Consider the following 11,087-nt stretch of genomic DNA (forward strand, 5'->3'; position numbering starts at 1 on the left):
TGTGTGGGATCTTGCTGTGCCCTGTGTGTTGGATCTTGCTATGCCCTATGTGTGTGTGTGGGATCTGACTATGCCCTGTGTGTGGGATCTTGCTATGCCCTCTGTGTGTGTGTCTGTGGGATCTTGCTGTGCCCTGTGTGTCTCTGATCTGGAGCGACTTCCGGCTCCAGGGGTCGGATGACGTCACCACGCCGCTGACCCCCCCCTCCCGCCGTGCGTGACCCTTTCCCCCCCCCCTTCGCAGAGGTCGTGACCCCGTCTCCAGGCGACTGGATGCGAGGCGACGGGCGGAGAACTGGGAGGCCGCGAGGAGAGAGAGAGAAACGGAGAGAAAAGGGCGGCGACGGCATGAGCTGGTGAGCAACTCGGGGATCGGGGATCGACTGAAGATTGCTGGGCGGTGGGGGGTGTGGGAGGAGGAGGTTTGGGGCTGCTCACAGGCTCCGTCAGAGGCCGCGGTCGCGGAAATCCAGCGGCAGGCTTCAGAGTGAGAGTAGGCCCGAGACTGGGGCTAGGGGAAAAAATGCCTCAAACCCCCGGACATCATGCTATGTGTGGGAGCTTGCTGTGCCGCGTATCCCACATTACAACAGTGACCACACTCCAAAAAGTGCTTCATTGGCTGTAAAACGCTTTGGGACGTGAAAGGCGCTATATAAATGCAAGTCGTTCTTGTCTTCCAAGTGACTGCAACAGCAGAGCCATTGGTGCTGTGTGCACTGGCTGTGGGTATCCTGGGTCAGATTCAGTCGGGTTGCTGGGCTGTCAGTGCGATGGTCCGATTCTGGTTATAGTCGCTGTCTTTTCTTTGAAAATTGATTTGATGAGATTGTTCATAGAATAAACAAACATGTTGAACCCACATCAAACCGATTCACACCCATCCTATCTCGACCTGCACTGAAACCAAACCACACAGGATATACTGCACCACCACCTGTTTTTGTCAACTTATTTATCAGATTTAGTTTTGCCATATGTTAGGGGGAAAGAATTTGCATTTGTATCTTGTCTTTCACCACCTCTGGATGTCCCAAAAGATTCACAGCTAATTAAGTACTTCTCAAGTGTAGTCACTGTTGTAATGTAAGGAAATATTAGAATGACAGGAAATATTGGAATGAAACAAAAGACTTGCATTTATATCGCGCCTCTCACGAGCATTGGACATCTCAAAGCGCTTTACAGCCAATGAAGTACTGTTGAAGTGTAGTCACACTGTTGTAATGTGGGAAACGCGGCAGCCAGTTTACGCACAGCAAGCTCCCACAAACTGCAATGTAACAATGACCAGATAATGTTTTTTTGTTTTGTTGATTTGAGGGATAAATATTGGCCCAGGACATCGGGGAGAACGCTCTTGCACATCTTCAAAGTAGTGTGATGGGATCTTTTACATCCACCTGAGAGAGCAGACGGGGCCTCGGTTTAACGTGTCATCTGAAAGATGGCATCTCCGACGGTGCAGCACTCCCTCAGCACTGCACTGGAGCATGAGCCGAGATAGTCTCTGGACTGGGGTTTGAACCCACAACCTTCTGACTCAGGCGAGAGTGCAACCCATTGAGCCACGGCTGATACTGCTGCAAAGGTGCAAAGATACGACTCTAAATCTTCCCAGTCAGCTGTCTGAGCTCGCAAGACTCTGGCTGTCTGTGAGTTACAAGGTCAGTTGACTGGGATATAAATTCTAAGGCTTGTGTATCCTTTAGCTGACATTGAAGCAGTCTTTCCAAAGCTCAATGTTTGTATCTCAATGGTACACTGCATGCACGCACGGCACCCACAACTGAGGACAGCGCTTCGTTTCAAAGAAAGAACTTCCATTTATGTAGTGGCTTTTAAGACCTTGTATGTCCTGAAACATTTTACAGATAATGAAATACTTTTGAAGCATTATAATGGAGGGAAAATATGACAGCTAATTTTCACACAGCAAGTTCCCACAAACAGCAAGAGATCCGTGACCAGATGAGCTTTTTCAGTGATAATTGGCTGAAGGATAAATATTGGCCAAGCACCTCTTCAGATAGTGCCATTTGATCTTTTAAATCCATCTGACTGGTGTACTGGGCTTCATCTGAAAGACGGCACATCTGACAATGCATCAATATTGCACTGCAGTCTCAACCTAGATTATGGGCTCAAGTCTCTGGAGTGGGACTTGAACCCACAACCTTCTGATGTGGGCGACAGTGCTACCACTAGCCTGAAATAGTGTGTTGTGCAATATACAGTACTGTCACAAAGACTTGTTTCTGCACCTTGTGTGTTGCCTGCACACAATATTGTATGGTGTTGTCCTCGAGTCTGCATATGGACCTTATCGAGTGCGAGACTGCCACAGAAGGTTTATCGGTCTTAAAGTATTGTTTGTATACACTACATTTGCACATCACGGCTAAGCATTATAACCAAGACAGTGTTTAAGTGCACCTTGTGGAGTAATTATCTATTTACTGTCCATGTAAATGCTACAAGACTGATTCAGCACTCTCACCTCTGAGCCAGAAGGTTGTGGGTTCAAGCTCCACTGCAGAGATTTGGAACACAAAATCTAGATTTACAATCCAGTGCAGTACTGAGGGAGTGCTGCACTGTCGGAGTTGCCATCTTTCAGATGAGATGTTAAACCAAAGCCCTGTCTGCCATCTCGGGTCGACATAAAAGATCCCACGTTACTATTTTGACGAAAAACAGGCGAGTTCTTCCCGGTGGTCTGGGACAATATTTATCCCTCAGCCGATATCATTTTAAAAGAAAACCCAAATTATCTCATTATTATTACAGTGCTGTGTGTGGGATCTTGCTGTGCGCGAATTGGCTGCTGCATTATAGAATCATAGAATGGTTACGACACAGAAGAAGGCCATTCGGCCTGTCGAGCCCGTGTCGGCTCTCTGCAAGAGCACTTCAGCTAGTCCCACTCCTCTGCCCTTTCCCTGTAGCCCTGAAAAAAAAATTCTGTCAGGTGCTTATCTAACTCCCTTTTGAAAGCTGTGATTGAGTCTGCCTCCACCATCCTTTCAGGCAGCGCATTCCAGATCTTAACCACTCGTTGTGTAAACAATTTTTTTTTTAGGTTGCCTTTGGTTCTATTGCCAATCACCTTAAGTCTGTGTCCTCTGGTTCTCGAACCTTCTGCCAATGGGAACAGTTTCTCTCTATCTACTCTGTCCCTTCCCCTCACCTCCAAGAGTGCATCCCATCCGCTCCTGGTGATTTATCTACTTTAAGTAGAGCCAGCCTTTCCAGTACCTCTATCAATTTTTATCCTATCAAGTGTCACCACCACCTTCTCCTTCCCTATGTCTATGGCAGTATCCTCTTCCTTGAAGAGAAATGCAAAGTACTCATTTAGTACCTCAGCCATACCCTCTGCCTCCATGCATAGGTCTCCTTTTTGGCCCCTAATCAGCCCCACCCCTCCTCTTACTACCCTTTTACTATTTATATACTTATAAAAGACTTTTGGATTACTTTTTATGTTGGCTGCCATTCTATTCCTATACCCTCTCTTTGCCCCTCTTTTCTTTTTCTCCTTTGACTTTTCTATAGAAAGCCTTATTTTCGGATGTATTTACAACCTGACATCTGTTATACGCGCTCTTTTTCTGCTTCATCATATTCTCTCTCTGTTTCGTCATCCAGGGAGCCCTGACCTTCGTTGCCCTGCCTTTCCCCCTGTGGGAATGTACCTCGACTGTACCTGAACTATTTCCTCTTTAAAGGCAGCCCTTTGTTCCAGTACAGTTTTGCCTGCCAAACTTAGGCTCCAGTTTACCTGGGTCAGATCCGTTCTCATCCCACTGAAATTGACCTTTCCCCATTTCCTACATTACAACAGTGACTACATTTCAAAAGTACTTCATTGGCTATAAAGCGCTTTGGGACCAACGTTCCCTATAAGCTGTGCAGCCCAGGACTGGCTTTTGCAATGTTCGAGTTTGCGCCGGTGCGAAGCTGTGAATGGGGCAAAAATAATTACGGGGAGCATTGTTTGGGATGACCTGAGATCATGAAAGGCCCTATAGAAATGCATTTTCTTTCTTTACAAAACTGGTTGGTGAAAATTGGGTTACCTACTTCAAGACATCCCTTGGATGAAACTACATTTAGAAATAAAAGTGGCTGTTGTTTTATGCACTGAAAAGAAAATAGTCCGATATTTCAGCTCATAGCCACAACTCACCGAGTACAGCCACCATGTACCAAGGGTGAGGTGTTTATGGCCTCGCCCCCTCCCTATCTCTGTAATCTCCTTCAGCCTCACAACCTTCTGAGATCTCTGTGCTCCTCTAATTCTTCCCCTCTTCAACATCCCTGATTATAATCACTCAACCATCGGTGGCCGTGCCTTCTGTTGCCTCAGCCCCAAGCTCTGGAACTCCCTGCCTAAACCTCTCCGCCTCTCCACCTCTCTTTCCTCTTTCAAGACCTCTTGGTCACCTGCGCTAATTTCCACTTATGCGGCTCGGTGTCAAATTTTTTATCTCGCAATACTCCTGTGAAATGAGTTGGAACATGTCACTACATTAAAGGCGCTCTATAAATACAAGTTGTTGTGTCCAGAATAAAGGGCCAGAACCTTAAAATTAGAGCCAGGCCATTAAGGGATGATGTCAGGAAGCACTTCTTTACACAAAGGGCAGTGGGAATCTGGAACATTCTTTCCCCCCTCCCTGCCCAAAAGGTGTTGAGGCTGGGGTTCGATTGGAAAGTTTCAGAACTGAGATTGATAGTTTTTTGTTCGGCACGGTTATTAAGGGTTACTGAACCAGGACGGGTAGATGAAGTTAAGATATAAATCAGCTATGATCCAATTTAATGGTGGTTCAGGTTCGAGGGGCTAAATGGCCTCCTCCTGTTCCTATAAAGCACTTGAATTGCAGAGGGATTTAAGCCAATAATAATACAGCAAGTTTACTTCATGAACACTCAGCTGCCAGAGAGAAGTTCAAAATCCCCAAATCTAGAAGTTGGTGATAAATGCGCTGAACGTTTGTGCGTGCAGATTGTGGCGATGATTTATAAACCCCTGTGGGAAGCTTCATGGATTCATTGGTTGTGGAGTACACTTACTTGTCAATCAAGTCAGTCATATTTACACATTTCCTGAGCCCAGATGTCAGGGAAGCTGCAATTGAAATAGAGGCATGTCACACTATTAGCTTACGTCACTGGGCTGCTGCAGACCATCAGACTGAAAAGCAATGTTTTTTTTCTCCTCTGGTGTTTCATTATGGCTTTTAGCTCCCTGAGAGGTTGTGATTTTTCTCGGATTTTAAGAAAAGTCTTTTTAAGGTATCCAAGTTGATTTTGTTTTTTTGGTTCACATGGTGTTTGAGGGTGGTTTAAGGCCCTGTGTTTCTCCCACTGCAAGCAGCAGTGTTGACCGTGTCATTCCCGGCCCATTCTAATCACTGGAGTACTTCGATTGTCCTCAGCAGGGGGACGCCCAACAATTTCTCGAGCCAGGCCATTCAAGGGGTGAGGTCAGGACGCACTTCTTCGCACAAAGGGTAGTGGAAATCTGGAACACTCTCTCCCCTGTTGAGGCTGGGGGTTAATTGAAAATTTCAAAACTGAGAATGATAGATTTGGTATTAAGGATTATGGAACCAAGGCAGGCAGATGGAGTTGAGATACAGATTAGCCATGATCTCATTGAATTGCGGAACAGGCTCGCGGGGCTGAATGGCCTCCTCCTGTTCCTATGCCTGGTACCTCAAACCCCATGAAATCTGGCAGCCGTTAAATCCCATCCTGCATTTCTCATGGCGCTGAGTATCAATAACTTTCATTTTATGTGATGTCCTTAATGCAGGAAATGTCCAAAAGTGCTTCCCAGACAGGCGTGAGGAGAATGGCTGCTGGATCAAGCAAAGAGAATAGGAGGGATGACTAAAAACTTGGCCAAAGAAGTGGCTTTTAAAGAGAAAATAAATAAAGACTTGCATTTATATAGCGCCTTTCACAACCACTGGACGTCTCGAAGCGCTTTACAGAGAGTGACGTACATTTTGTAGTGTAGTCACTGTTGTAATGCAGGAAATGCGGCAGCCAATTTGCGCAGAGGAACTCCCACAAACACCAATGTGATAATGACCAGATAAACTGTTTTTGTTATGTTGATTGAGGGATAAATATTGGCCCCAGGACACCGAGAATAACTCCCCTGCTCTTCTTCGAAATAGTGTCATGAGATCTTTTACGTCCACCTGAGAGAGCAGACGGGACCTTGGTTTAACGTCTCATCCAAAAGGCGACATCTCCGACAGTGCGCCGCTCCCTTATCACTGAGTGTCAGCCTAGATTTATGTGCTCAAGTCCCTGGAGTGAGACTCAAGCCCACAACCTTCTGACTCCGAGGCAAGTGTGCTACCCACTGAGCCACAGCTGACACTGGTCCTTAAAGGAGAAGAGGGAGCTGGAGTGGCGGAGGGGTTTAGGGAGGGAGTGGCAGTGAGTGGGGCCGAGATGGCTAAAGTCCATGTTTTGTGGCTAACATACACTAAGTCTTGTAACCACAATCATTGAGCTGTGAGGTAAGTGCTTTACGTTTGAACAGAATTATCATTGTTACTTTTTTACCCTAAGGAAATGTCAGAAAACATGACCAGCAGTTCAGCTTTTGAGCACTTGGAGCTTTGTGCTGCATTAACAGCTTCTGCAGAGCAAGGACAAGGTATCGGTGCAATGGCTAAATATCCGAGGTGACTGGCAGTGCTTCTTGGTGTGAAAGCTTAGAATGAATAGAATCCGAAGCATGTGCGCACGTGGCTCTTTATGTTGCTGCTGCAGAGTTCAAGTCACCAGTGGCTCCAAGTGATAGCAGTTTCTGTGCTTACTGGCATTGTTAATTGGGAGAGAAAAGAAAGCCACAATTAATTCACTTTTTAAACTTTGAATGCCAAGGCCACGCCGAGCTATTTGGAATGTTTCCTGCACAGTTAATATTCTTTGACATCGATTTTCTTACTTTGTCAGCACTTGTGCTAATGCGACCTTATTTGCATCAGAACACGAGGCCTTTGGCATTGCAGGTTGATTGCTGCAAGCCTGTACAATTGCCCTTGATAAAACACTGAATGGCTGGCAGGCTGTACCCATTTTAATAGCAGAAAAGTGCATGCAAACACACAATGTCCAAAATGCTTGATGTAATATGGTGAAAGAGCACTTTATTCAATATGAGTTGGAATTTGAAGCATGCAGTAATTCATATGCTGCCTCGTGATCTCAAGTGTATAATCACTGCACGGGTCAACATTTAAGACAATCTCGGCTGTAGTTTGAACTGGACTCTGTCTGTCCTGCAAGCAGACACAATAATAACACTCTTCTTCAGGACAGCTTACGTCTTAGAGCAGCTCCATTGTCAAATGTTTTTGTCCAGGTTCCAGAAAGCCAATGGAAAGAAAATGGTGACATTTCTTTCTTCTGTTGCTGTGGGCTCAGCATTGCAGATAATGGGGATTGTTCGTTGGTCTGAACTTGTCATGAGAGTTTTCTTTGTGGACGTTGCTTTGTGATCATTTATTTAATTTGAGCACGGTGCTTTTCCCCATTGATGAGGACCTTTTGCTAATGCTGTGTCACATTGACCAGCTTTATAGGCTAGTGTAACTGGGGCTGGTGTCAAAGACTCATTTTCTTGTTCGTGAAGTGGCGAGACTTTTCGCATACGAATTGCACTTCTCCTATGAGCAGGTCAATGAGTTCAAGTGCGTGGAATTCATTCGAAATGGCAATGAAAAAAAATGATTGGAAATGGAGTCCCACCCGTGCCCTGCGAGAAGGATGAGGGAACTGTGTCTGCAGTACAAATTCCTGCTACCAGATCTCATTCCCAGGCACCGTACTTGAGCTAAAGATGCCCTGGAAGCCAGAGGTCGTACTGGCTTAAACCGTACAACGGGCACAGGTGTATAATGTCGGTGCAAAATCCTGCAAATCCTTTGGCAGGATAGGCATACCAACATCAGTGTTCTCTCTCAGACCAACATCCCCACCATCATGGCATTGATCACGCTCAATCAGCTCCGATGGACACATTGTCCGCATGCCTGATACAAGACTCCTGAAACAAGCATTCTACGCTGAGCTCCATCATGGCAAGCGAGTCCCAGGAGCGCAGAGAAAACGCTTCAAGGATACCCTCAAATCCTGCTTGAAAAAATGTAACATCCCCACCGACTCTTGGGAATCCCTGGCCCAAGACCGCTTAAAGTGGAGGAGAAGCATTTGAGAACGCACCGAACACTTCGAGTCTCTTCGCCGGGCGCACGCGGAAGCCAAGTACAAACAGTGGAAGGAGCGCACGACAAATCAAGCACCCCACCCACCCACCCCTCCAACCACCACCTGCCCCACCTGTGACAGAGTCTGTAGATCCCACATTGGTCTCATCGGTCACCTGAGAACTCATATTAGTGTGGAAGCAAGTCATCCTCGACTCTGGGGCACTGACTAAGATGAAGAATAATGCACCTGTTTTAAACCCACCGCCCTGACCCCAGTGAAATGGCGCAGGGCTTGGCACAGCATAAGAAAAATGTAATTAAAGCAGAAAATGCTGTAATTACTCGGCAGGTCATGCAGCATCTGTGGAGAGGGAAACTGAGTCAACGTTTCGGGTCGATGACCTTTCGTCAGAGCTGAAACGTTAACTCTATTTCTCTCTCCACAGATGCTGCCTGGCCCACTGAGTATTTGCAGCATTTTCTGTTTTTATTTCCGATTTCCAGCATCCGCAGTGTTTTGCTTTTATAAAGAGTGCAGTCAGTGTTCAAAGGGCTGGAAGTGGTGATGTGGTGGCCATTGCAGTTGTCATTTTGCGGTGGTCAGTTATTATGGGCCCAAGTTTCGAGCTGCGCCGTGAACGGTGCAGTCCCGACCTGGACGCCCGTTTTTCGCGCCACAAAGTGCGCCTAAAAAAACCCTCCAGATTCTCCACCTCCCTGCAGGTCCTCTGGCCCACGGCGCAGCGCAGCACGAGCTGTAGGGGGTGGAGCCAGGTCCCTGCGCCGAAAACAGTGCTGGGACCTCTGCACATGCGCGCTACAGTGGGCACGCAAGTGCAGTAGCTCCAGGCGCCCGAAACTGTGTGGGAGGGGCTGAAGCAGGCAGCCCCTAGCCCTGGCCGAATGGCCTCACTGGGGCTGCGTGAATAAGGCTCCTCCCACGGCCAGCTCCTGCTTCCTCCCGACCCGACTCGACTCCCGCTTCCCGCCTCTGGACCGGACCTGACACCCGCTCCCCCTCCCCCCGCCTCCGGACAGGACCCGACACCCGCTCTCCCCCCACCCCCGGACCGGACCCGACACCCGCTTCCCCCCCACCCCCCCGCCCCCGGACTGGATCCGACCTGACCTCCCTCCCCCCGACCTGACCTCCCTCTCCCTCCCTCCCTCCCCCCAACCAGAACCGAACCGACCTCCCTCCCACCAACCCCCCGACCCGACCCGACCCAACGCCACCTACCTGTAAATCTGGTGCTGGGGACGGGCCCGGCCCGAAGTCTCGGGCCCGGCCCGTTCAGCCTCCCTCCCCCTTCTCCTTCCCCCCCCCCTCCCCCCTCCCAATCTCCTTCCTCCCCCCCCCGATCTCCTTCCTCTCCCCCCCAATCTCCTTCCTCTCCCCCCCAATCTCCTTCCTCTCCCCCCCAATCTCCTTCCTCTCCCCCCCAATCTCCTTCCTCTCTCCCCCAATCTCCTTCCTCTCCCCCCCAATCTCCTTCCTCCCCCCCAATCTCCTTCCTCCCCCCCAATCTCCTTCCTCCCCCCCAATCTCCTTCCTCCCCCCCAATCTCCTTCCTCCCCCCCAATCTCCTTCCTCCCCCCCAATCTCCTTCCTCCCCCCCAATCTCCTTCCTCCCCCCCAATCTCCTTCCTCCCCCCCAATCTCCTTCCTCCCCCCCAATCTCCTTCCTCCCCCCCAATCTCCTTCCTCCCCCCCAATCTCCTTCCTCCCCCCCAATCTCCTTCCTCCCCCCCAATCTCCTTCCTCCCCCCCAATCTCCTTCCTCCCCCCCAATCTCCTTCCTCCCCCCCAATCTCCTTCCTCCCCCCCAATCTCCTTCCTCCCCCCCAATCTCCTTCCTCCCCCCCAATCTCCTTCCTCCCCCCCAATCTCCTTCCTCCCCCCCAATCTCCTTCCTCCCCCCCAATCTCCTTCCTCCCCCCCAATCTCCTTCCTCCCCCCCAATCTCCTTCCTCCCCCCCAATCTCCTTCCTCCCCCCCAATCTCCTTCCTCCCCCCCAATCTCCTTCCTCCCCCCCAATCTCCTTCCTCCCCCCCAATCTCCTTCCTCCCCCCCAATCTCCTTCCTCCCCCCCAATCTCCTTCCTCCCCCCCAATCTCCTTCCTCCCCCCCAATCTCCTTCCTCCCCCCCAATCTCCTTCCTCCCCCCCAATCTCCTTCCTCCCCCCCAATCTCCTTCCTCCCCCCCAATCTCCTTCCTCCCCCCCAATCTCCTTCCTCCCCCCCAATCTCCTTCCTCCCCCCCAATCTCCTTCCTCCCCCCCAATCTCCTTCCTCCCCCCCAATCTCCTTCCTCCCCCCCAATCTCCTTCCTCCCCCCCAATCTCCTTCCTCCCCCCCAATCTCCTTCCTCCCCCCCAATCTCCTTCCTCCCCCCCAATCTCCTTCCTCCCCCCCAATCTCCTTCCTCCCCCCAATCTCCTTCCTCCCCCCCAATCCCCTTCCTCCCCCCCAATCTCCTTCCTCCCCCCCAATCTCCTTCCTCCCCCCCAATCTCCTTCCTCCCCCCCAATCTCCTTCCTCCCCCCCAATCTCCTTCCTCCCCCCCAATCTCCTTCCTCCCCCCCAATCTCCTTCCTCCCCCCCAATCTCCTTCCTCCCCCCCAATCTCCTTCCTCCCCCCCAATCTCCTTCCTCCCCCCCAATCTCCTTCCTCCCCCCAATCTCCTTCCTCCCCCCCAATCTCCTTCCTCCCCCCCAATCTCCTTCCTCCCCCCCAATCTCCTTCCTCCCCCCCAATCTCCTTCCCCAATCTCCTTCCTCCCCCCCAATCTCCTTCCTCCCCCCCAATCTCCTTCCTCCCCCCCAATCTCCTTCCTCC

The 11,087-nt window shown here is 50.0% G+C and overlaps 1 protein-coding gene across 3 annotated transcripts in view; it reads left to right on the forward strand.

Moving 5' to 3' along the window:
• Nucleotides 1–252: 252 nt before the first annotated feature.
• The window catches only part of bin3 (bridging integrator 3), a 135,790-nt gene continuing 124,955 nt past the window's right edge, over nt 253–11,087 (forward strand). The window contains exons 1-2 of one of the 3 annotated variants that reach the window (XM_070866154.1): nt 253–356; nt 6,601–6,716. In XM_070866154.1, coding sequence (XP_070722255.1) covers nt 6,604–6,716 — 113 coding nt within the window. In that variant the 5' untranslated portion in view covers nt 253–356; nt 6,601–6,603. Of the gene's footprint in view, nt 357–1,535; nt 1,668–6,600; nt 6,717–11,087 lie in introns of those variants that run through there. The other 2 variants (XM_070866157.1, XM_070866155.1) reach the window with 2 other exon arrangements.

Source organism: Pristiophorus japonicus, chromosome 22 (genome assembly GCF_044704955.1).
Source record: "Pristiophorus japonicus isolate sPriJap1 chromosome 22, sPriJap1.hap1, whole genome shotgun sequence".
NCBI classification, from domain to species: domain Eukaryota; kingdom Metazoa; phylum Chordata; class Chondrichthyes; family Pristiophoridae; genus Pristiophorus; species Pristiophorus japonicus.